Genomic DNA, 26,986 nt, shown 5'->3' on the forward strand with positions numbered 1-26,986 from the left:
GAACAACAACAACAAAAACAGCAACAACAACAGAAAAATCCCCCGTTTCACAAGTCCATAATCTTGGTATTATTCTCAACTCACCTCTCTCTTTTGAACTATATATCTAGTCTGTCACCAGATCCTAATAGTTCAATCATTCCATCTCTAGAATCATTCCCTTCTTTTCCATCCAAACTGCTACCATGCTGGTTAGGGTTAAGGGTGCATCTGTGTTTGTGGAACAGAATATTTCAGCCTACCCTTCTTAGCAGCTGACACTGCTGTTCTCTATCGGCTTTAGAGTAACAATAGTGGGTCTTACGTGCTTACTGTGTGAAGAACACTGTACTCAGTGCTGAGAAAGAGTATATAAAGTGGGAGTAAGGCACGGAATCTGTTCCACTCACAGAGGTTATGCGCATATCTGTAATTTATTTTAATGTCTGTCTCCCCCTCTAGACTGTAAGCTCCTGGTGGGCAGGGAAAATGTCTACCAACTCTGTAACGTTGTTTTCCCCGAAGCCCTTAGTACAGTGCTCTGCACACAGTAATAATAATGATGGTATTTGTTAAGTGCTTACTATGTGACAAGCACTGTTCTAAGCCCTCAAATACCACTGATTGATTAATAGAGAGAGAGACAGACAGACAAAATAAATTACAGACATGCACACAAGTCCCTTGAGGTTATCGGTAACATAAGTGCTATTAGGGTACAGATGAAGTATACAGATAATGCAGAAGGGAGCCTCCAGTGATTGCCAGACCATCTCCTAAATAAACAGAAACTATTTCCTTCCTACCTATAGTCACTCTCCTTCTACATTAGCCCAGCCCACATACTACTGTTCTCTAAAAACAATCCATTTACTCTGCTTCTCTCGACATTGACCACTTGACTTAGTGGAAAGAGCACAGGCTTGAGAGTCAGAGGCCGTGGGTTCTAATGCCGACTCCACCACTTGTCACGTGTGACTTTGGACAAGTTATTTCACTTTTGTGTGCCTCAGTTACCTCATCTGTAAAATGGGGATTAAAACTGTGAGCCCCATGTGGGACAACCTGATTACCCTTTATCTCCCACAGCACTTAGAACAAACAGTGCTTGGCACCTAGTAAGCACTTAACAAATGCCATCATTATTATGATTATTATTGTTCTTTCCCCCTTTTCTTGCCTGGAATGCAACTCCCACAATTTATATCTCACAGATCAATATTCTCCCCATCATTTGAGCCCTATTGAAATCTTATCTTCTCCAGGAAGATTTCCCTAATTAGTATCCCATCTCCCCTCTCTGTTCTCCCTCCCTACTGCATCACTTATGCACTTATGTCCATATCCCATAAGGATTTTGATACTCACTCCCACTCCCCATGGGCTATATACATATCCCATCTAGATTGCAACCTCATCAAGGGGAAGGAATGTCTACCAACTCTCTTTTATTGTACTCTTCCAAGTCCTTATTACAGCGCTTCGCACATAGTTAAGCTCTCGATAAATACCATTGATGATTGATTGATGGAGCTTTATACTCTGCACATTTCCTATCTGTAATGTATTTTAATGTCTGTCTCTCCCAATAGATTGTAAACTCCTGCAAAGCAGGGATTAGTATAGTTACTACACAAAGTAAGCATTCAATCAATATTTTCTGTCTCCACCTCTAGATTGCAGATACCTCGAGGACAGGGAGTATGCCTATTAACCCTGTTACACACTCCCAAGTGGATAGTTGTAATAGTAATAACAAGCAGTAGTAGTAATAAAAATGATGGTATTTGTTAAGCACTTACTTTGTGCCAAGCACTGTTCTAAGCACTGGGGTAGGTACAAGGTAATCAGGTTGTCCTACATGGGGCTCTCAGTCTCCATTTTGCAGATGAGGTAACTGAGGCAAAGAGAAGTTAAGCGACTTGCTCAAAGTCACATAGTTGACAAGTGGCGGGGCTGGGATTAGAACCCACGACCTCTGCCTCCCAAACCCAGGCTTTTTCCATTATGCCAGGATGCTTTTCAACAGTAATAGTAGTCATCATAGTAATGGTATTTGTTATGTAAAACACCCTGTGCTAAGCATTGGAAAATATATGCACAGGTAATTATAGACAGAGTCGTAGTCAAGTGTTTGGCATAAAATAAGTGCTCAAAAATCAAAATCCTCAAAATTCCTACTGGATGATTGATTGATTCAGTAATCCTAGCTGTGGAGGTTAGGGGAGGGAGCAGGTTAAAAAGTATCATATCTTCTAATTAAAGTCGCAGTGAGCAATTATATGAAATATATCATTTAAAATCTGCCTATGAATATACATTTAAATGTATCATTTAAAAAAAATGAACAATAGTATTTTCCCATTTTTCTTCATCACTTTTCTTTTGAAAGTTTAATTCAGAGTGTTTCATAGGAAGCAATTCAGCAACATTTTTATTTTGGCAAGTTAGTCGAGTTTTTTCAGCATGATATTTCAAAAGACTTTGCTTCCTCCATCCTCAGAAGAGATGGATTTGTGCTACATTATTTGACCAGGCAAAGCTTCTGTTATTGCAATATAATGAAAAATAAGTCATTGCCAAGAGTGTTTGGACAGAACTAATGATGTTGGGCGGCTGTGATGGGAAGAAACCCTTGCTAAACCACAGAGGGATCAGTACAAAGAGAACCCAAAAGATCCTGCCAAAGGAAGGCCTTTCACCAACTAGCAAATGTTTGTTGTTTTCTGTTTGTTTATAAGATATGACTGTGTTAGCAGAGTTGTTGGGCACAAAGCATAGGGTTCACTGCCAATGCGTGGAATTTTCCAAACAATGAAAACATCTTTATTCCTTTTTGAGGGCTTTTTAGTGTTAAGGATAGGCATTGACTGCATGGAATCACTCGGCTAACATGTGAATGGTGTATAAAATGAAAAACCTTACCCTGAGAATATTCAGACTGAGCTGAGTAATTTTGGAGGTGCTTTACGTGATCCAGCATCCAAGAGACAAAGCCGAAACACACTTCAGTGGCTCAAAAGATTCAAACAATAGGCCATCAAGAGAAAAAATATATATATATTTTTGCACTTCTGCACTTTCTATTCTGCCCCTCCTCCCACTCCTCAAATCTTCCACCAAATAAGCCAGCTGAAATATTTGTGACTGCAAGCAGCACAGAGAAGGAACACAGAAACTCTGTGGTATTTCATATAGTTATTCCAGAAGACCAGGGCTAGTTAGTAAAAAGTGGGTGATGAGTAGAAAGTGCCTGGAGGAAGAAATCAGAAAAGACACTTGTGATTTGTCAGCTCTGAACAGGGGAATCAGGGGCACCACCGCCCTAAAATCATTCTGAATTCTATCACGGCATTCAGTATTTCTGCCAGCAGAGGACTGGGGACCTGATTCCAACTAATCCTACCGATGCTTTTCCCTGAGATCCATAATTTCCTCCATCAATCTCGGTCATCCATCTAACCTGAAGAAATACCACCATTGTCAGTCAGCCTGAAGTCCCTAGTTAAATTTCGCCTCCCACCTGAAATTTCTAACCCACTATTGTAGATGTCTAAGGACTACTATATTTAATTACACAGTTACCTCCACTTCTTAATTGCCGAGCCCCCTATTTCTGAAGGAGTAAGCAAAAGAGTATTTTGTTGTACCATATAATCATCGACAGTGATACCACCTCTGCAGGTTTGCGGAAGAGAAGCGGAAGGCACTGTGATAGTGCGAGTTTGTGCATTCCAAGGGCCAGGAACAAAGGCACAGAAAAGGGAGTTAATTTATTGAGCAACTATTTTATGCCACACAGACTGAATTAGAAATAAGATGCAGTCTAAACTGCTCTCTTACTCCTCCTTTGCTCCTTTTTTTCTTTCATTTTTCATCTTCTCCCCTTAATTGCTGGACACAATTCATATTCATAGTATTTATTAAGCATTTACTTTGGTCAGAACAATGTACTAAGCTCTGTGTCCTGGTTATTAGCCTCCAATCCTCCCAGTTTTAATGTTATAACAAATATGCAAAGTTGAATAATTGTGTGAGTAAATAGAATTTATAACGATGGTAAGGAATTATTTTAGTTTCTGATCATTCCCTCTCCTTTTTGCATTGCCTAGACTCTTGGATCTCTATTCTTTAATCCCTTGATATTCATCTAACCCACAGAACCTGTGTGCAAGTCAGTAATTTATTTTAATGTCTCTCTCCTCCTCTGGACTGTAAGCTCGTTGTGGACTAGCAATATGTCTCCTAACTCTATTACATCATATTCTCCCAAATGCTAAATGAAGTGTCCGGCATCCAATAAGTGCTCAGCAAATACAATTGATGTATTTATTGATTGATTCATCACCCTTATTCAGCAAAGTCCTTTTAGTTTAATGAAAAATGGGTGCTGTGAGAGATTGTATTTAACAGTTGTAAATTATAATTTGAAAGCTTTGATTAATTTTTCTAAGGCAGTTGAAAATAAAAATGTTCTATATGTGTGTATGCACATATCTCAAAATACTCAATAGTTTAATTACAGAAACATGAAAAGATTTTCATTATTTGGATGAATCTAAGTGAAGACATTACCTAATGAGACAACAGTCAGGAAAATTGTGTAGCCATAGCAGTGACCTTGCCTGAGTATGTTACAATTACATTTGGAAAAGTTAATTATCAACCCTTAGCCCATTTTACTATTTCTTACCCCTCTCTCATTTTACAATTTGGTGATTCACATAACTCTACACTAGATGAAATGCAGTATATACCAGACACAGGTGGTTGGGCATCTCTTCATTTTCACTCCATCTAGGCAAATAATCTCTCCAGTTCTATTTAAGCATTCTAAGGAGCTGTGAGAATGCAGTTAAATGCTTGGGCTAGAATAGGAGTGTCAAGAAAGGTGTGAGCACACAGTAAGAGCAATTGACTTGGAACTAGGAGTCTTTACTACAACTCTTTGCTAAATAGTACCATCAGCATTTAACTTCCCAACCCCATGTAAAATAGGGACAAAAATTACTGAATTAATTTGCTGCTGCTGTGAGTTTGAGATTATGGCAGAACTGATTCCACTAGTGAAATGGAAGTTCATCACACACTCTTTTGGGGGATATTCATTTTCCAGGTCAATAAATCATCCCCGGAAGAAGTCCCTTGCTTCATCAATTTTAATGAAAGAATTATTCAATTTGCTAAAAGTGAGAAGTGGATAGAGCACAGGCCTGGGAGTCAGAAGGATCAGGGTACTATTCCCAGCTCTGCCACCTGTCTGCTATGTGACCCTGGGCAAGTCATTTAACTTCTCTGAGCCTCAGTTGCCTCATCTATAAAAGGGGGATTAAGACTGTGAATGCACTGCAGGACCTTTCATTCAATAGTATTTATTGAGCACTTACTATGTGCAGAGCACTGTACTAAGTGCTTGGAATGAACAAGTCGGCAACAGATAGAGACAGTCCCTGCCGTTTGACGGGCTTACAGTCTAATCGGGGGAGACGGACAGACAAGAACAATGGCAGTAAATAGAGTCAAGGGGAAGAACATCTCGTAAAAACAATGGCAACTAAATAGAATCAAAGGCGATGTACATTTCATTAACAAAATAAATAGGGTAATGAAAATATATACAGTTGAGCAGATGAGTATAGTGCTGAGGGGATGGCAAGGGAGAGGGGGAGGAGCAGAGGGAAATGGGGGGAAAAGAGGGTTAAGTTGCGGAGAGGTGAAGGGGGGGTGGTAGAGGGAGTAGAGGGAGAAGGGGAGCTCAGTCTGGGAAGGCCTCTTGGAGGAGGTGAGTTTTAAGTAGGGTTTTGAAGAAGGAAAGAGAATTAGTTTGGCGGAGGTGAAGAGGGAGGGCATTCCAGGACCGTGGGAGGACGTGGCCCAGTGGTCGACGGCGGGCTAGGCGAGACCGAGGGACGGTGAGGAGGTGGGCGGCAGAGGAGTGGAGCGTGCGGGGTGGGCAGTAGAAAGAGAGAAGGAAGGAGAGGTAGGAAGGGGCAAGGTGACGTAGAGCCTTGAAGCCTAGAGTGAGGAGTTTTTGTTTGGAGCGGAGGTTGACAGGCAACCACTGGAGGTGTTTAAGAAGGGGAGTGACACGCCCAGATCATTTCTGCAGGAAGATGAGCCGGGCAGCGGAGTGAAGAATAGACTGGAGCGGGGTGAGAGAGGAGGAAGGGAGATCAGAGAGAAGGCTGACAGAGTAGTCTAGCCGGGATATAACGAGAGCCCGTAGCAGTAAGGTAGCCGTTTGGGTGGAGAGGAAAAGGCAGATCTTGGCGATATTGTAAAGGTGAAACCGGCAGGTCTCAGTAACAGATAGGATGTGTGGGGTGAACGAGAGAGACGAGTCAAGGATGACACCGAGATTGCGGGCCCGAGAGATGGGAAGGATGGTCGTGCCATCCACAGTGATAGGGAAGTCTGGGAGATGACTGGGTTTGGGAGGGAAGATGAGGAGCTCAGTCTTGCTCATGTTGAGTTTTAGGTGGCGGACCAACATCCAGGTGGAGACATCCTGGAGGCAGGAGGAAATGCGAGCCTGAAGGGAGGGGGAGAGGACGGGGCGGAGATGTAGATCTGTGTGTCATCTGCGTAGAGATGGTAGTCAAAGCCGTGAGAGCAAATGAGTTCACCGAGGGAGTGAGTGTAAATGGAGAACAGAAGAGGGCCAAGAACTGACCCTTGAGGAACTCCAACAGTCAAAGGATGGGAGGGGGAGGAGTCGCCAGCGAAGGAGACCGAGAAGAACCGGCCAGAGAGATAAGAGGAGAACCAGGAGAGGACGGAGTCCGTGAAGCCAAGATGAGATAAGGTGTGGAGGAGGAGGGGATGGTCGACAGTGTCAAAGGCAGCAGAGAGGTCAAGGAGGATTAGAATGGAGTAGGAGCCATTGGATTTGGCAAGAAGGAGGTCATGGGTGACCTTAGAGAGAGCAGTCTCGGTAGAGTGGAGGGGGTGGAAGCCAGATTGGAGGGGGTCCAGGAGAGAATAGGAGTTAAGGAATTCTAAGCCGTGATTGTAGGCAACTCGTTCTAGGATTTTGGAAAGGAAGGGTAGTAGGGAGATAGGGCAATAACTGGAGGGGGAAGTTGGGTCAAGAGCAGGTTTTTTTAGGATGGGGGAAACGTGGGCATGTTTGAAGGCAGAGGGGAAGGAGCCATTGGAGATTGAGTGGTTAAAAACAGAAGTTAAGGAAGGGAGGAGGGCAGGGGTGATGGTTTTAATAAGGTGAGAGGGAATGGGGTCCGAGGCACAAATGGAGGGGGTGGCACTTGTGAGGAGGGAGGAGATCTCCTCAGAGGATACTGCAGGGAAGGATGGGAAAGTAGGGGAGAGGGTTGGTGGGGGGGAGGGGAGAGGCGGAGGGGTGACTTTGGGGAGCTCAGACCTGATTGTGTTGATTTTTGTGATGAAATAGGTGGCCAGATCATTGGGGGTGAGAGATGGGGGAGGGGGAGGAACAGGGAGCCTAAGGAGAGAGTTAAAGGTCCGGAACAATTGGCGGGGGTGACGGGCATGGGTGTCGATGAGGGAGGAGAAGAAGTTTTGCCTGGCGGAGGAGAGGGCAGAGTTAAGGCAGGAAAGGACCTGATTACCTTGTATCTACCCAAGTACTTAGAACAGTGTCTGGCACGTAGTAAGTGCTTAACAAATACCATTTAAAAAATGCTGTTAGACTCATTCACAGTATATCTTTGTGTGTGGGTGTGTGTGTGTGTGTTTTGGGGGGGGGGGGTTACGAGAGTTGTTAAGTGCTTACTGTGTGCCATGCACTGCACTAAATGTTGTGGTTGGACCCAGTCCTTATCCCCCTTGGGGATCACAGTCTTAACCCCCATTTTACAGATGAGATAGCTGAATCACAGAGAAATTAAGTGACTTAACCAAGGTCACACTATAGATTTAGGAATTAAGATGATTTAGCTGGGATTAGAACCTAAATTTCCTGAGTTCCAGGCCTGCACTCTTTCCATCAGGCCACACTGCCTCCCTATTGTGTAATTTGAATGAAATATGCTTGATTTGGCTAAAATATAATGCATTATTAAAGATACTATATCATGTATGAGCATACATTTTCTACCAGTTGTTTAACTTGACTTCATATTTCTTTAAGGAACTGCAGCAGTATTTAGCTAATCTTGCTGAGCAGTGCAGTGCTGACAATAATGGTGCAGACCTCCCTGTTGTAATAATTCTAGATAATCTCCATCACGTTGGCTCTTTGAGTGACATCTTCAATGGTTTTCTCAACTGTAAATACAACAAATGGTATGTGAAGGGTTTTTTTTTCCCTCAGCCTTGCCTTACAGTCAAAATAATACAGATCCTTGTTGTATTTGAATGGTGAAATATGATAAATGGTGCCTACGTCTTTTATCTTTGTTCAGTTCAATGTAGACCTGGCATTACTTCAGTATCCTCACAATGCCAGCATACGATTCAATACTCTCAATCCCAAGGCATCTGAAAGACGCCTTGGTTGGCAAGTCATGGAGCTGTGGGTGATGCCAGCTGAAATAGGCATTCTTCAGCTCTGGGGAATGACCAAAAACAGATGGCGTAGTATACAATGGATCAAATTAAAAGCTAAAATAGTCCTGAGGAAAAACCTTTTTCAGTATAAGAACACAGAAATGACCATGAACAGGGAATGGCAAAACTGCTCTCGACTCATTTTGATTCTGCCACTGAAGATAGAACTCATCAAAATATACAGTCTCCCTGGGCCATTTGCCCAAATAGATTGTGGTCCCCTAGAGGTCAAACAACTAAAAATCTTGAAAATGCAGCAGTTACTTTCATTTTTTATTTTATTTGAAAAATATGCAGGGTACCTTCTTCTAAAAATGGCTTTGTGTTGCTCATTTGTTTCAGTTGTTTTCTTCAATTGTATTTCTCTCAACATTTTTTTTTTCAGCCCCTATATTATTGGAACAATGAACCAAGGTGTGTCATCATCGCCAAATCTAGAGCTGCATCACAACTTCAGGTTAAGATTATTATTTTTTTTTTCTTCTGGAAATGGTCAAATCCTCATAGGTTAAATTTTGATGTGAAATTCTCATTCCTTTCTCCTGAAGCTCTCCCTCTAACAGATGCTGTTTGAGACATTTTCCCTGTAACCTTTGAAAGTGTGCATTTGTTTGGACTTTTTTATTGCTTATAAGCTCTCTACGACAGTCTGCAAATCCCTGAAGAATGCAAGAGTGCTCTATTTGCTACACTGCTCATGAAATACTGAGTTCATGTATTCCCTGTGCAGCCCTATTGCATCTGAGCTCGCATCTGAGCTCCTTCAGCGCAGCCATCAGTGGTCCTGAAGTTCCCATTTTTGCATCCATTCTGTTCTTGCTTTAATTATTGTAAATTGACTTTTAGTTTAATTGGGCAAATGATTGTGTACTTTTCATTTCAAAGAGAAGTGCATCAGGGAAGCAGCATGGTCTACCTGATAGAGCATGAGCCTGGGAGTCAGAAGGACCTGAGTTCTAGTCCCAGCTCCGCCACTTGTCTGCGGTGTGACTTTGGGCAAGGCGCTTTGCTTCTCTGTGCCTCAGTTACCTCGTCTGTAGAATGGAGTATAAAACTGTGAGCCCCATGTAGGACAGGGACTGCGCCCAACCTTAATAGCTTGTATATACCCCAGGGCTCAGAACAGTGCTTGACACATTGTAAGGGCTTAACAAATACCATCATTATTAGTAGTAGTGTCATTTTGTCTGGTTTTTCATTTATAATCTGACAGTGATTCTTTCTCTATATAGATGGGTCCTATGTGCTAATCACACAGAACCAGTGAAAGGTTTTCTGGGTCGATATCTGAGAAGGAAACTGATAGAGACTGAGCTAGAAAGGAATATTCGCAATACTGACCTCATCAAAATTATAGACTGGATTCCTAAAACATGGCATCACCTCAACAGCTTTTTAGAAACTCATAGTTCTTCTGATGTGACCATCGGTGAGTGTCAGAAATGTGATCTATCTTTCTCAAAGAACTGGGTGTGCTTGGTAAGGATGGGCAGATTGGATGGAAGAAAATAAGAATCAAAGCCAATATTTTTTTCAAGGTTGAGAACATTCATATTGGCGTCTTGTGTACTTCTTAGCTTCTGCTGGGATTAGAAGCCTTTGCCAAAGAAGACCTCAGTTTTGAGGATGGTTTCTTAAACCAGAAACTACATTCAGTTATCACAGTTAATTGTTTTCATATAAGGTTCAAATAGAGCACAGTTAAGTGAGATGTTCATTCAGGCAAGACTTTTGAGCGTCAATTTTTTTCTTGAGTTTGTGTGCCAATACAGTTTTCTAACCCCTTTTTCACATCATTAAACTCTGCGTCACCACTCGTCTGCTGAGCCATCTCGGAAAAGTCACTTAACTTCTCTGTGCCTCAATTACCTTACCTGTAAAAAGGGGATTAAATCCCTCTCCCTCTCATTTACTCTGTGAGCTCCATGTGGGACAGGGCCTGCATCTAATCCGATTATCTTGTATTTGCTCTAGCGCTTAGAGCAGTGCTTGATATATAATAAGAACTGAACAGACACCATTATCATTATTATTATTATAATTAATAATACGATCGCCTTTGCCTTTTCCATTCTCAGATTCCCTAGTTTTACTCATACATGAATCTAGTGTGGCTTCCCATCAGATATGGGAACTCACTTTGAGTCCAAACTTCAATTTTAATGCTAAAATTATTAAGGCTACATTTACCAAGTTAAATTTTTTCAAGTTTTCACATACCCAAGAGGGTGATTTAGAGGATGAAGAAACTTGGAAAGATGAACTCAAATTAAAAAATGGTTACAAAATACTATAAAACATGTTCTGAAATAAATTATTTAGTCAACCTTCGTCTATCTTGATCACTTCATCAAAATGAACTGGATTCTTGTTTCTTTAATGCTGTTGCAATAGCTAATCAATATATTTTCTCTTTCCTTAGGTCCCCGCCTTTTCCTTCCTTGCCCAATGGATGTAGATGGCTCTAGGGTATGGTTCACTGATCTCTGGAACTATTCTTTGGTACCATACCTTCTGGAGGCAGTGAGAGAGGGCCTTCAGGTATGAAATCAATTGATGTTTCCTTCATTAATGATAATGGAAAAAAAAGTCAGCTTAATTAATTTGTGCTTCAGGTAAATCTATGGATATTTTTGGTCTCCAGAACTTTCTTTGATAATAATTCCCTGTGCTTACTACCTGTTAGGCATCCTGGTTTTGATGGCGTGATACACACTATGGACTGAGTTACCAAAGCCTTTGCTTTAAACCTCCTGAGGCAACCCACAGGAGGGTTTATTGCTGTATTGTACTTATTGTTGTCTTGTACAAGCAGTTAGTAAAGTGCTCTGCACACAGTAAGGGCTCAGTAAATATAATTGAATGAATGAATGAACCCTCAGAACTTTTCAGCAAATCTAGGAATAAGGCGGTCATTTCTGCCAACACATTTTGTGAAAGTTGTTGGAAGATTATAGACTGTAGACTATTTGGCCTTTAATTGAAGCCATCAGCCACATCCCATTAGTCCACTTGAAAACTGGCTATTGAGACTCCCTTCTGCCCTGTTGTCAGTTGTGACCGTTTGTGGCAGTGAAACTGGGGCCAGCTCTGATAAAAGCAATTAGTGTCACAACAGGGATGTGGAAAAGAGTCAGGTGATGCTACCTACCTTCCTTTATGTCATTTAATTTTGCTTTTTCCTCATCTTCCTCCTCTCTCCTTGTCCCTTTGTACCTCTAGTCATATCCCATTTCCTGGTAAGTTTAGCATGAACAAAACTGAGCCAGAGAAAAAAATATGAAACTTCCAGGGAGTAGTCGAGGGCCACTTGAGCCACTACAGAAGTGATGATGGTATGAAAGTTATAATTTTCAAAGTGCTGTGTTTTTCTGTGGGCAGGCATATGGGTGTGTGTGTGTGTGTGTGTGTGTGTGTGCGTGCGCGCGAGTGTGTATGGCTATGTTTGTGTGAAATTCCCATTCATCTCTCTCTCTCTCTGTATCTTTCTCTCTGTCTCCCTCCCTCTCATACTCATCTCTTTCTAAAGTCCTTCACCTATCCCTCACTCATGTGTGCCTTGCTGTTTTCCTCCCTGTCTTTTCCTATAAGTTTTGGCCCCATCGATTAGAAGTCAAAACCTATCCCTCTTTATTTCTGGCAGTAGAGTCCCTTTATCTATGAGAGATTTGGAAAACAGAATGCTAAAGTATCTTTGTAAAGGAAATGTTCTTGGTTGTTCAAAAAAATAGAAGAAAAGAAAGTGTTAGGGGCTCCTCGAAGACAGTTCCTAAAATAAAGTAGTTGAGGGAAAGATGTATTTTTAAATTCCCATCTCCAAATGCCATTGCATACATTTGTGATTTATCTTGAGATCACAGGGAACATCTTTAGCATTACTTACACTTTCTCAAGTTGTCCCCAAAACCCTTGCCCTTATTTAGATTTTTTTCATCTACTTGCTGTTTTCCAATTTCTGGCATCTACCACTGAACTGAGACTCTCTCCAGACATCAAGGTCTGGACTCAATCAATCAATCATATTTATCAAATGCTTAGTATGTGAAGAGCACTGAAATAAGCGCTTGGGAGAGTATAATGAAACAGAATTAGCAGGCATGTTCCCTTTTCATCACAAGCTTACAGTCTAAAGGGGGAGACAGATGTTAATATGAATTTAAGTGGAAAGATAAAGGTTGAGGAGGGACATCTACAGAATCATAAAGGATGTGGATTAGGCCAGCCCAGAACTAGAGTTCAGCAAATCTCACATCAAAGCTTGAGAAGCAGAGTGTCCTGGATAGAGCTTGAGCCTGGGAGTCAGAAGGACCTGGGTTCCAATTCTGGCTCTGTCACCTGCTGTATGACTTTGGGTAGGTCACTTTACTTCTCTGTGCCTCAGTTACCTCATCTATAAAATGGAGAATAATAATAATAATAATGTTGTTATTTGTTAAGCGCTTACTATGTGCAGAGCACTGTTCTAAGCACTGGGGTAGATACAGGGTAATTGGGTTGTCCCACGTGAGGCTCAAAGTTAATCCCCATTTTACAGATGAGGTAACTGAGGCACAGAGAAGTTAAATGACTTGCCCACAGTCACACAGCTGACAAGTGGCAGATCTGGGATTCGAACCCATGACCTCTGATTCCCAAGCCCGGGCTCTTTCCACTGAGCCATGCATTGAGCCCCATGTGGGATATGAACTGCTTCCAACACAATTAGCTTGTACCTACCCTAGAATGTATTACAGTGCCTGGTGCGTAGTAAGTGCTTAACAGTTACAAAATAAAAGGCACACAGAAGATTCCAAGCATATGGATTTTGATATCCCAGACAGTTGTGCAGGACAAAACTGTCTCTAGATTCAAGTAGGTTTGTTTCTATCCACACTTGGAAGATGAATGATTGGTTACTAGAAGGCAAATTAGAGATTAGAGAGAGAAGTTAAGGCTGTTAATTAAGATAGTACATTTCTAATCATTAGGTTGGATGACAAAGAGCTAAACTCTCATACAGTGTTCCTAAGATAAGAATGAGGACTGAGTTGAATGGCCTTTTTATCTGACCCCCAAATAGCATTAGTATTCATTCTTAAAGCACTCTCTTTAGGACTCAAAGGTCTGCCACTGTTCTCAATATATCCATTCTGGTATTTTTTTCAGTATGATAGGGATGCTTAGTTGACCTTGATCCAGGTGAAAAAACTGACCTGGAATCTTTGTAAAACGGTGCAGGCATCCTCGACTTATTACTGTTAGATCTGTGACAAGTGGCATGGACAGTATCTCTGAATTTATGCCCTTTTCAGGTTTACAACATTGGATCCGGTTTTACGACTCTAAACTCATAAAGACCACAGCACATAAGTCACTAGTCTCTGGGGCTGCTAAATCAAAGGCTACACTTGGTCAGGCCAGGCTGCTAATGGCCCCTGTAGCAGCGTCTGCAGTGTTGTCATTCATTCATTTAATCGTATTTATTGAGCACCTACTGGTGCAGAGCACTGTAGTAAGCGCTTGAAAGAGTATACTACATCAATGAACTGACTCATCCCTGCCCACAAGAACCTTACAGTCTAGAAGGGGAGAGAGACATTAATATAATATATGATAATAATGATAAATGGCACAACTTTGACACATTGTGGCTGTCAAAAATTTTAAACTCTTTGAGGGCAGGGATCATGTCTCCCAGCTCTGTTGTCTTGTAGTTTTCCAATCAGTGGGTGGTATTTATTGAGCTCTTAACTGTGTGCAGAGCACTTATTAAGCACTTAGGAGAATACAATTTAGAAGGATTGGTAGACATTCTCTGCCCACAGTGAAGCCCATTGTGCACCGGGATTTTCTCTTCGTTGCTGAATTTTTCTTTCCAAAAGCTTAGTACACTGCTCTGCATACAGTAAGCGTTCAATTAATAGGATTGAATGAATGAATTTACAAGCACTTGATGTGGTGCTCAGCACACAGTAAGCACTCAATAAATAATAATGATGATATTTGTTAAGCGCTTACTATGTGCAAAGCACTGTTATAAGCACTGGGGGGGTACAAGGTGATCTGGTTGTCCCAGTGGTAACTGAGGTGCAGAGAAGTGAAATGACTTGCCCGAAGTCTCTCAGCTGACAAGTGGCAGAGCTGGGATTAGAACCCATGACCTCTGACTCTTAGGCCCGTGCTCTTTCCACTGAGCTACACTGCTTCTCTCAGCCACTTTGCTTCTCAAATACCATTAATTGATTGATGGATAGCTAGGAAGTCAATCTGAAGTGAGAAGCAGCATGGCCTAGTGGAAAGAGCATGGGATTGAGAGTCAGAGGTTCTGAGTTCTAATTTCAACTCTGCCATTTTTTTAATAATATTCACTAAGTGTTTACTATGTGCCAAGTACTGTTCTAAGCCCTGGGGTACATATAAGCTAATTAGGTTCGACAAAATCCATTTCCCGTATGGGGTTCACAGTCTTAATTCCCATTTTATGGATGAAGTGACAGAGGCACAGAGAAGTTAAGTGACTTGCCCAAGGTCACATAGACAAGTAGCATAGCCGGAACTAGAACCCAGGTCCTTCTGACTCTCAGGCCTTTGCTCTATCAAGTAGGCCGTGCTGTGTCTCCATTTGGCTACCATGTGAGTTTGGGGAAGTCACTTAAATTATCTGTCCACCAGTTACCTCACCTGTAAAATGTGGATAAGGACTGAGCCCTATGTGGATCAGGGACTGTGTCCAACCCGATTATCTTGTATCTACTTAGTACAGCCCCTGGCTCATAGTAAGCACTTAACAAATTCCATTTGAAGAAAAAAATAGGGAGGAAGACTAGTTCCTAGTGTGGTCTCCTAGTCGTGGAGAAAATTCAACACATTAAGTGGAATGACAGGGAAAGAAGCCAAGTTAATCTTTTTTTCAGGTGCATTTGCAAGAGGTTTGGAAACATCTGTTTTTCATCTGATAGAGCTTCCTAAACCCTAGCCAATACCCTGTTATCTCCTGGTTGGCAAGCTGGCTAAAATTAATGGGATTTAAATTGAATTTGTTAACGGCGCCTAGTCTGCCTTTAAAACAGCTTCCTTAAAGTGTCTGTCTTCTACCCCAAATGCTCCACATTTTGTGTTAGCAAGCCTTGTTTCTAAAGTTAATTCCTTGCTTAAGAGAGTGAGTGAGTGAGGGTGTGTCTATGTGTGAGAGAGTGTGTGTGTTGTGTATGTGTGTGTGTGAGATGCTGGAGATAAATGATTTCACTTGCTGGAATTAAAAAGTACCCTCATGTTCCAAGGCAGGTGTTTGGGTACTCTAATTATTCCTCCTCCCCTCGCCCTCAGGAAAAACATGCCCTCAGGAAAAAAAAAAATCCATGCCAAAGATCCAAGTACATCCAGCATTTTCTTCTACTCCAAGATACCAGGAAACGTGGTGACCATTTTCACAGAGCAGTACCCAGTGTGGCAACTCAGAGTCCTTAGAATTTAACCACTCCCTTCTGGTTATTCTGGGTGTTGAGAAGCAGCCTCACCTAGTGGTTAGAGCATGGGCCTGGGCCTCAGAAGGACCTGGGTTCTAATCCCAAATCCGCCATTTGTCTTGCTGCGTGACCTTGGACAAGTCAATTCGCTTCTCTATGCCTCAGTTACCTCATTTCTAAAATGGGGATTAAGACTGTGAGCCCCATGTGGGACATGGACTTTGTCCAGCCTGATTAGCTTGAATCTACTCTGCCATTTAGCATGGTACTTGGCACAGAGTAAGTACCTAACAGATATCGTTAAAAAAAAAAAATCATATCCAGGGCTTCCCGTGAGTGCAGCCAACATGGTGATACGCAACAGTGCTACTGGGGAATCTGTGGGAAGTCACGTGTCTGACTCAGTCACTCCCAGTACTTTCTCTTGTCTTCCCAAGCAAGGGGGATCACTGATAAAGGCCCTGGAAGTCTTTGGATGGACATCCCCAACCCTAGTTTTCATAATGCAACTGGTTGAAGCCCCACAGACTAGCACATGGGAGGCCTCAGTAAAGCTACATCCTCTCCTGCTTTCCTGATATCCAAAGAGGGATCACACTCAGGAGAGGTTTCTGGGATGAGCCCAGAGAGACTTCTGCTCACATTGGACATAGTTGTGACTATGTTCTACCTGAAACCACGGTACAATAACACAAGGAGCAATCGGAGCTTTCTGGGTATTGAAAATGTCTGTCTGCTGTTGCAGATGTACGGAAAGCGGGCACCTTGGGAAGATCCCTCAAAATGGGTCATTGATACCTACCCATGGAGCTCGGCCACACAGCAGTCCGAGTGCCCACCTTTACTTCAGTTAAGACCAGAAGACGTCGGGTATGAAGGCTACACGTCGGCTAAGGAAGGAATGACATCGAAGCACATTCCCCAGACTGAGTCAGATGGGGACCCCTTGGTAAGAAATCACTCTATTTACTGTACCTTAGTGTGTGTCTTATTGTGCTGCCTCTAAGCATGTGAGGGGAAATTCTGGAGTCTTGGCCAAGTTTTAAACCAGTCAATCAGTGGTATTTGCTGATCAGCTGCACTGAGCCTCCCTAATTCTATATTGAACAAGAATAGAGGGGTCACTTAAACCTTTAGTGTTTGAGAGCCTAGGGGTCTGGGAGCTTCGGGAGCTCAGAGAAGGCAAGGAAGGGGCAGGGAACAGGAGTCATTGGGAGTTAGGGATCCCAAATAATAACAATAACAATAATAATAATAATGATAATGGTATTTTTAAGCACTTACAATGAACTAGGCAATGTTCTAAGTACTGGGGTGGATACAAGCAAATTGGGTTGGACAGAGTCCCTGTCCCACGTGGGGCTCACAGTCTCAATCCCCATTTTACAATGAGGTAACTGAGTCCCAGAGAAGTGAAGTGACTGGCCCAAGGTCACACAGCAAAATGGCGGACCCGGAATTACAGCCCATGATTGTCTGACTCCCAGGCCATGCTCTATCCACTAAACCATGCTGCTTCTAATGATAATTCATTCAGTCATTTTTATTACATGCTTCCTGTGTGCAGAGCACTGTACTAAGCACTTGGGAAAGTACGATACAGCAATAAAGAGTGACAGTCCCTGCCCAGAAAATAATAGTAATGGTTAATGCTAATAATAATAATGATTAAGTGCTTAGTACCTGCCAAGCGCTCAAATTCAATTGCACTGTACTCTCCCAAGAGCTTAATACAGTGCTTTTTACATAGTATGTGCTCAATAAGTATGATTTATTAATTGCACTAAGCACTAGGATAGCTATGAGATAAACAAGTGAGAAACAGCTCCCGTCCCACATAGGACTACCAGTCTAAGCGGGAGGGAGAACAGGTTTTGAATCCTCAGTTTACAGATGAGGAAACTAAGGCCCAGAGAAGCAAAGGGACATACCCAAGGTCAAAAAAAAGGTAAGGGGTAGAGCTGGGATTAGAACCCAGATTCTCTGACTCCCAGACCTATGCTCATTCTAGGAGGTCATGCTACTCCTGCCCCAAAACACAGGGTTTTGGGAGTGATAATAATAATAACTATTATTATTGTCATTATCATCATTATTACTATTATTATTAAGTGCTGTCGAGTCATTTCCGATTCATAGAGATTCCATGGACATACCTTCTCCAGAACGTCCTGTCCTCTGCCATAATCTACAACCTTTCTAATGGTTCTTCCGTTACTGTTACTGTCTCTATCCATCTATTTGCTGGTCTGCCTCTTCCACATTTTCCCTGGAATTTTCCTAGCATTAGTATCTTCTCCAGAGAATTAGTCCTCATGTAGCATGGCTTAGTGGAGAGATCCTGGGCTTGGTAGTCAGAGGATGTGTGTTCTAATCCCGCTCTGCACTTGTCTGTTGTGTGACCTTGGACAAGTCTCTTGACTTCTCTGTGCCTCAGTTACTCATCTGAAAAATAGGGATTAAGACTGTGAGCCCCACGTGGGACAACCTGATTACCTTGTATCTACCTCAGCACTTAGAACAGTGCTTGGCACATACTAAGTACTTAACAAATACCATTATCATTATTATTAATATTAGTACTATTATCTGTCAAAAATATGCTAATCTAAGTCGAGTTATTTGGACTTCCAATGACCACTTCATCTTAATTTGCTCTGAAATCCATCTGTTTGTTTTTCAGGCAGTCCATGGCATGCACAAAAACCTTCTCCAATGCCACATTTCAAAAGAAGAGATGTTCTTTCTATCCTGTTTATTATTATTAATAATAATAATAATAACAATACTTCTTAGGTGCTTATTATGTGGCAAACACTGTACTAAGCACTGGGATAGATACAAATCAATCAGGTCGGACACAGTTCCTGTCCCACATGGGGCTCTCACTCTTAATCCCTATTTTACAGATGAGGTAACAGAAATGCAGAGAAGTTAACCGACATGTCCAAGGCCACACAGCGCACATATAGCGGATCCGGAATTAGAACCCCAGTCCTTCTGACTCCCAGATCCGTGCCCTATCCACTAAGCCATGCTGCATGGCAGATGACTCAGCAGTCGGAAAGGACCAATAGTGGAGCCAAGCATATGTGCAGTTTCTCTTTTCTAAGTGCAGGGCAAGGCTGTCGCTTTCACTCTCAACACCCTCAGGCTCAGAACCCAAGGAGATGCCAATATTATGCCTCTTGGCTTTTCTCACCTCTTCCCCTTCTCTTGCCCTATTCCCCCAAAGTCTTTTTCCAGATCATTTCTTCCATTTTCTGCCTTCTTTCTTTTCCTCATTTCCATTCTTCTTTTCCATGGCTTCCTTTTTTCCATCTTTGTTGTTTTTCCCTCTCCCCACAATATTCAGCTTCTCTCTCTCTCGCTCTGTCTTCCCGACTTTTTCCATTAAGCGTTTACTATATGTCAAGCACTGAACTAAGCGCTAGGTAGGTACAAAATAATTAGATCACACATGGGGCTCAAAGTCTCAGTAGGAGGAGGGACAGGTTTTGAATCCCCGTTTTGCAGATGAGGGAACTGAGGCACAGTGAAGTTCAGTGACTTGCTTAATTGTGACTTCATTCATTCATTCATTTGTGCAGAGCACTGTACTAAGCTCTTGGAAAATACACTTTGGCAACTGATAGAGACAATTCCTACCCAACAACAGGCTCACAGTTTAGAAGGGGGAGACAGACAACAAAACAAAACAAGGTGACAGGCATCAATACCAACAAAATGGACAAATAGAATTATAGATATATGCACATCATTAATAAAATAGAATAATAAATATGTACAAATATACAGAAGTACTCTGGTGAGGGGAAGGAGGTAGAGCAGAGGGAGGAAGTAAGGGCGATGGGGAGGGGAGGAGGAACAGAGGAAAAGGGGGGCTCAGTCTGGGAGACATGGCAGAGTTGGAATTAGAACCCAGGTCCTCTGACTCCCAGACCTTCCCTCTTTCCACTAGACCATGCTGCTCTTATGAAATAGTTGAATAAATATTTGAATATATATTTACATAAATTCTGAGGATGGGTGCAAATATATGTGATGAGTAGTTGTTGGGCTGTTGTGATGTAATTGATGTGACTTAATTAGGGAAGGCTTCTGGGAGGAGGAAACATTTTAGGATGGTTTTAAACATCAGTCATATTTATTAAGCACTTACTATGTGCAGAGCATTGTTCTAAGCACTTGGGAGAGTACAGTATAACAATAATGGACACATTCCCTGCCCATAATGAGCTTACAGTCTAGAGGGTGGTTTGTGGTGTTAGATTTGAAGGATAAAACAGTTCCAGGCAAAGGGAACAATGTGAATGTGTAGTTCTCTGTAAGATTTAATTTCAGTGCATGTCAAAAAGGAAGTGTTGATGTGAAGAGTGAGAGCTGATAAGAGGCAGGTGAAGTAAGGCAACTTGTAAGACAAAAATAGGTAGGGAGAGCCTTGGAGCTAGTGGGGAGGAATTTCTGCTCGATATACCGTCGCTCCAGTTCCCCATTTCTCCTCTCATCCACAGTGTCCCCTAATCTTTTCAACTCAGGCCTCTAAAAATCCTATATAACCCTAGAGACAACAAGGCTGACACTGTACAATCCAAATTACTCAGAGAACTTCCAGAATTTCTAGTGTTTGACATTCCCCTGGGCAAGCTCTGATATAGGAAACAAAGTTCTTCCTGAGAGATATTCAAATAGTATGCTTTTGGAGAAAACACCCACCCTTTGTTATTTTCTTTAGAAGCAAGGTGAAACAGATAACCGAGACAACTATCTGCATAATTCATGTCTCAGAAGAGTCTTTGCATTTAGTGGAAAGAACATGGACATGGCATGACCTGGGTTCTAATTTGGTGCCCCAATTTGCCTGCTGTTTGACCTTCGGCAAGTCTGGACCTCAGTTTCTTCACCTCTTGTCTCTGCCCCTTAGACCATGCTGGACAGAAACTGTGTCCAATCTGATTAACTTGTTCCTACCCCAGAACTTAGTACAGTGCTTGGCACATAATAAGCCCGTATTAGTATTGTGGTCATTCAAAGTGAAGCAGAACTTCAGTTTTCCACCGTACTTTGAAAGTTGAGACTCGATCTAAGGAGAAAGAACGAAGAAAGGAATTGAAGAGAGAAATCTCCATGAAAAGTACCAGCAGTTGAAGGATAAACTCTAAGGAGAAAATACCACTGTGAATATCCAAATTGAGGGGGAAATTGGAAAGGAAATTTAGAAAAGTGATTTTTCCATATGCCACACAGCATGTTTTGTGAGTTAATAATTTGATAAAGGACTTTAAAGTCCAATTATGGGGAAAAAAACTTTTTTATGGTATTAGTGAAGTGCTAACTATGTGCCAGACATTATAATTAGCACTTTGGTAGATACAAGATAATCAACTTGGACACAATCCATGTCCCGCATAGGAATCACAGTCTTAATCTCCGTTTTACAGATGAGGTAACTGAGGCACAGAGAAGTTATGTGGCTTGCCCAAAGTCACATAGACCAGTGAGAGAGTCAGGATTAGAACCTAGGTCCTTCTGATTCCCAGGCCTGTGCCTTATCCACTAGGCCATGCTGCTTCTTAATTATTGCCATTAATGCAGGTATACACATCAATTCCATTAAAGTTTTCTAACTAAGAAGGAAAGTAATGTGAGAATCACAATTCTCTTCTTAAATGGAATAACAGGAATATATTGGTAGTTTATGTTTAGTAATTATTTTGTTTTTCACTGAATACATCTTGACAGAAATGTAACTATCAGTGGTAGTCAGTCAGGGAAGTTCTTTGACCAATTAGGAATCCTTGTGGGTCAGAAATGCTTCAGGGAATATTTATCTCTCACTATTTATATTGACGTCTTTCTTGTAAAAAGGTTCTAAACATTTTTAGCCCAATTAAAACTAGAAAAAATGACCCAAAATGAAGGTGAAAAACTTTCATTCTGTGACAGCCAATCTTGACCTATGTTTTTAATTTGAAGGAAAGTCTCCAAGCCCTATTGTCAGTATCGCTCGTTTGATCTTTTACAAAATTTCCCAAATGTTTTGTAGGCTTAGGACTGGTGATTATTTCATTCCTTGCCCCATTTTCTCTGAAAGACCGATATTCCTCACTTTGATAACCAAGTTGCATAATCACTAACCACCCTGCAGAAGTGGAGGATAGATATAGCTGGACTCAAATTAGTGTCCTATATTGTCACTGTTGAAATGAGAAAACCCTATGCTTTACTCTTCATCTTTTTTCCCCATCCAGGGGAAAATGAACAAGTTAATATATTTGTGTGTGTTTAGGAATGAAAATACTACTTGGAGCTCATTAAACATTTCTCTAGAGAATATCTGTCATCAGCATCATATCATTTGAAAATATAAGACCTTCATTATTCTAACTATAATCACATTTAAGTGATTTTAACAATCTGTGAATTGTTCTGAATCAAAGATGCTCTTTTTCTCCCTTAAAATAGAAATGATAAAGGCTTTTATCCTTAGCCTTTTTAATATTATCATTAATAATAATAATAATTGTTAAGCACTTACTACGGGCCAGGCACTGTACACAGCACTGGGTTAAATCCAAGGTAATCAGCTGAAGCAGTCCCTGTCCCACAGTATAAATAAGTAGGAGAGCAGATTAGGCAATCGAGGCACCCAGAAATTGTGACTGGCCCAAGGTCATGTATCAGGCAAATGGCAGAGTCAGGATTAGAACCCTCTAGGTTAGTTTGAAAGGAAGGACGGCATGGTAGACCTGTCTCCTATAGTTCCTTTGTCCTAATGTGGAAACAGTTGATCTACTCTGACAAGAGTCTGAAACTCTTAGCTAATTTCCAATAGTCAGGCATGTTAAAATGGTAATTTAATTATAAGCCCCTGGAGGGTAGGGACCATGTCTTTTTTTTCTGCTGCTTAGTACAGTGCTCAGTAAGGTGCTCAATAAATACCAGTGATTGAAGTGATTTCTGGACCATATTGCCTTTCTTCTTTTCCTATTTCTGTAACCTGTTTTCGGCTTTTTATTTTTTAACTTCAATTTTTCTCAGGGGGAGAATGACTCTAAAATGCCACAACATAGCTTATGATGGCCTAGCTATCAGGTGCTTAAGAATCCTGACAGATAATGCATTTTGCCTGTCCGGTCAAAGAAGCTCGATTTCTTCCACAACAGCTTGGTGCTCTTGATTTCTATTCAACAATAGACCGATTATTGCCATGAATACCTTTGTCAATTTGACCAGAAGCTTTTGAAATGTGTCTGCTCCTTGACAGTGCCCTCTCTCCAAAGTATACATTTAAGTAAAGTTTCAGACGCCGCTGAGAAGTTGAAACCACAGTTCCAACCCAAAAGCAGAATATTAAAACAATACATCTAAAACGGTACAGCTGAATATTATTCTGCATTTCAGAGATATGAAAAGCTGTTTTTCTGGCACACTTTTAAATGTCTTTCCTTTTTCCTCTAAACAAACATAACCTCTCACCCACAAGAAGCACCATATCAAAGAGTCAAGGCAGCTAATGCTTTTTGAGAAGGTGACTTTTGCTTTCAGTGATAATACCCATCACACCTTAACCACTGATTTAAAAGCAACCACAAAATAAATCCCTAGTAGCTCTTTCCTTTTCGCATTTCTCATCATTACAGTCGGGTTCATCCTACCCTCTCTTACTGACTCAGCTGCTGAATGGCAGATGGTTCTCTTGGGTGGGGCCGGACATTTCCTCCTCCTCTCAAGTGTGTGGGCTCACACTTGTGTGTGTACGAAACTCACGACTCTCTGTGGGCACTCAATCCTTTCTGCTTCCCTCAGCCAAAAAACTCTAGTGCTGTTTCCAAATGCAGACCCGGATGTCCTGCTGTGATACATTCCCCCCCGCCCGCCCCAGCCTGGGCTGGAAAGCAGACATTCACAGTGAGAATAAAAGAGTTGCCCAAATCCCCATCCTGCCCTTATGATTCCTTGGTTTCTCAGAGTCACGGCTGGTGAGAAACAAAGAGAATGCATGCGATCTCCCCAAAACATTTTCCTCTCTACGTTGGAAGGTTTGGAAACGGTCATTAGAACAACTCCTCTTTTTCTTTAGGAAGCCATCTTATGAAAAATGACATTGCCTACCTAGATTTTTCCTTATTATTCTTTTTCAGATGAATATGCTAATGAAGCTTCAAGAAGCAGCCAATTACTCGAGTGCACAAAGCTGTGACAGTGATAGCACCAGTCACCACGATGACATTTTGGATTCATCTCTTGAGTCAACTCTCTAGAGGGGATAAAGTTAGAGGATTAGAGCAAAAAATAAAAAACATAAAAAAAATAAAAAATCCATTTCCACTCAACCACTGCCAGTATTAAAGCTGTTCGCTGAGGTCCCTGACCACGAATGGTGTGCTGCAACGAGACAGGAGATTTAACTCTGAAAAGCCAAGATGCTAAATTGAAGTGGAAAGCTTGAATTAGTTTTATTTCCAGGTGTTTCAGAATCAGTGGAGTCACGTGAGGCTCCGGTATAACTGGAAAGGGCCCAAGGCAAAGGGCGACTAAGCAGATTGCACATGGGTAAACCAAACTGGAATTTTAGTTCTTTTTAAAAGTTTACAGTGCAAACCTTTAGTTTGATTCTCTTATGTTTTTTTTTTTCTCTCCTTTTGTTTATGCCGGGGTTTCTGCATTAGGGAAGCAGCTCCTTGATCTTCTAGGCCTGCCCTAATGTCCATCACGCCCAATGGTGCTGGTCACATGATCCAGGAGTGTTTGTGCTGTTAGCTACTGACCATTCCCCAATGAATCAGAAAGAATAGTCCTCATAAGCACAAGCAGTATTTATTGTGCAATCGCCAGAAAGCACTACTGTGAGATGCTAGATAAGTGCCAATATCATCCTTAACTGCCATGTTCACAGTGATGTGCTCCACCAACTTTTTAGCAGACAGGTTACAGGTTTTATAAAGTTGTTTTTACCGCAATGGTCTTTTTTAACAACCAGCCCACTCCTGAACAACCGTTTTATACCGATTATTATTGATCACTGACAAAAGGCTTTCTAGGGCTTCGTGTGTTTGAGCCTTTTCAGTGAAAGAAAGAACATTTCCTATGGTGCTGTCTCACTGCCTTAAAACAGATTTCAAGACCAGTTTTACAGTTGGTTTCATGCCTGAACCACTGGTAAATTTGAACTGTCTTTTCATTTATAACGAGACACGTCAATGGACACAATAGCCTCATATCTGTATATCATGATTTTTTAAGTAAATGGATGGGGAAAAAAAAAATCAGTATTTTTTATCTTGCGAATAGATTGTTCTGCCAGTCCTCATGAATAGACAAGTTAACTTGGAAGTTTGCTGTCACCACTGCTGAAAGCCGAGGCAGACAGAGAAAGGTCCAGCCAAGTCCCGTGGAAGGGAGTTTTTGAAGGATGGGAATTCTCATCGAACAGAGCTGGAAGCACTTGATGCAGCATGAGCACAACCATTTTATTTTCCCTCCCCTTTCCTTTTTTTTAAAAATAATTTTACGCATGTGGTTTTGATTGCTATTGTTGTACATGAGAAATTCAGCATTAAAGAACACTGAAGCAGTGATGTCCACTGTGGAGGAGGAAAAGTTTATACTGTAAAAGAGGGTTAGTTTTGCACAGTCTACTGGGTGGGTGTTGTAAATAAAAAGCCTTGCACAAATCGAAACAAACAACAAAAAAAATGTATTTTATCCTCTTGGTGTTAAGAGATGTTTCACTTGCTGAGATTTCCTGTATGTTGCAAACAAATACAGAATGCAGACCTTAAAGTTGTTTTTACCTGGTGTGTTTGTCCTGTATTTACAGCTGTAATGACTATGCAGGAGTTATTAATGCTAGAGAGAGCACGTTTCCAAATCCTTATGTGAAGCCAGTACATTTTCCCGAAATTGAAATTGCTTTCAGGTTGCCTCGGTAATGGCAGGCTAAAATCACAGTGCCTGAAAAAAAAAAAGAGAGAAAGAGATCAGAGTAATTGGAAGAGTTACCACCACAACAGATATACCTAATGGCAAACAAATAATCCAAGGGCTCGGGTATCGTGTAGACACGCGCTTATTCTCTTCAGGGTATGCAATTGGTGCTTCCTTTTGTGGCCATCTGGTGGTGATTTGCTACAAAAGAAGAACAAAGAAATCACTGCAAATTTCAGTGGCGCTAACTCCCAAGGATCCAACACGGTGCTTTCGGCCTAACTCAAACATTGATTGTACTTATGCACGTAGAATGTTGTCGAGCAGTCTTGAGGGCCCCCGTGATAGATGGGTTTCTATTACAAAACATCAACACACGTAGCAGGCTGAGAGATGTTGCCCTTGTACAATACATCGTCTGAAGAGATCTTCAAACCTTTTCCTGCCATTTCGGAGACACACGCAAACACGATCGAAGCATTAACGTACACAGAACCTCCTGCAATGCATCTCAGTACGTCCATCTAGTTTACAACTTTAAATTCTTCGTGAAACATTTGTCTGTATACATTTTATATTTTGTACATTTTTGATGTAACATATCATGTAAATAGACAGAAACAGTGAAAGAAATCATCTGAAAAGTTTTGTAGTCTTTGTAAAGCCCTAATGATAAGTATTTGGTGTCATCGGACTTAACTGGATGATGTATTTTCTATTGGTTTATTGTTCCTCTAGCTTGAAAACCGGCTTGCATATATATTTTTTTTTTTTTGCAAATGTGCGCACTGTATCTGTCTAAATTATTACTTTGCCATTAAAGTGAAATTATTTATTGAAAATGACTAATGTCTTTACATTAACAAATATAACGACTGTGCTAGTTAAGATAAAATTAACCGGTGCAATGGAGGATCAAAATGTAGACTTTACTGTTAATTCTCCTCCTGATATACGTACTTCCATTGAGAGTGCGTAGTAATAACTTACATAATGATTAAGGGAGCAGAAATACATATGTAAATACAGGTCACATCTCTCAATATTAAATTCTATCTGAATGGTGGAAGTGTTATGACAATTTGTAGCTTGGGGTATAAATG

The 26,986-nt window shown here is 41.3% G+C and overlaps 1 protein-coding gene across 7 annotated transcripts in view; it reads left to right on the plus strand.

Annotated features, from left to right (window-relative positions):
• NAV3 (neuron navigator 3) overlaps nt 1–26,725 on the plus strand; it is a 617,057-nt gene extending 590,332 nt beyond the window's left edge. For all 7 annotated transcript variants that reach the window (XM_039914053.1, XM_029078987.2, XM_029078989.2 and 4 more), the window contains 6 exons: nt 8,090–8,244; nt 8,894–8,965; nt 9,741–9,937; nt 10,931–11,049; nt 16,699–16,902; nt 24,098–26,725. In XM_039914053.1, the coding sequence (XP_039769987.1) occupies nt 8,090–8,244; nt 8,894–8,965; nt 9,741–9,937; nt 10,931–11,049; nt 16,699–16,902; nt 24,098–24,217 (867 nt within the window). In that variant the 3' untranslated portion in view covers nt 24,218–26,725. The remainder of the gene's footprint in view (nt 1–8,089; nt 8,245–8,893; nt 8,966–9,740; nt 9,938–10,930; nt 11,050–16,698; nt 16,903–24,097) is intronic.
• Nucleotides 26,726–26,986: the final 261 nt, after the last annotated feature.

Source organism: Ornithorhynchus anatinus, chromosome 14 (assembly GCF_004115215.2).
Source record: "Ornithorhynchus anatinus isolate Pmale09 chromosome 14, mOrnAna1.pri.v4, whole genome shotgun sequence".
In the NCBI taxonomy this organism is placed as follows: Eukaryota; Metazoa; Chordata; class Mammalia; order Monotremata; family Ornithorhynchidae; genus Ornithorhynchus; species Ornithorhynchus anatinus.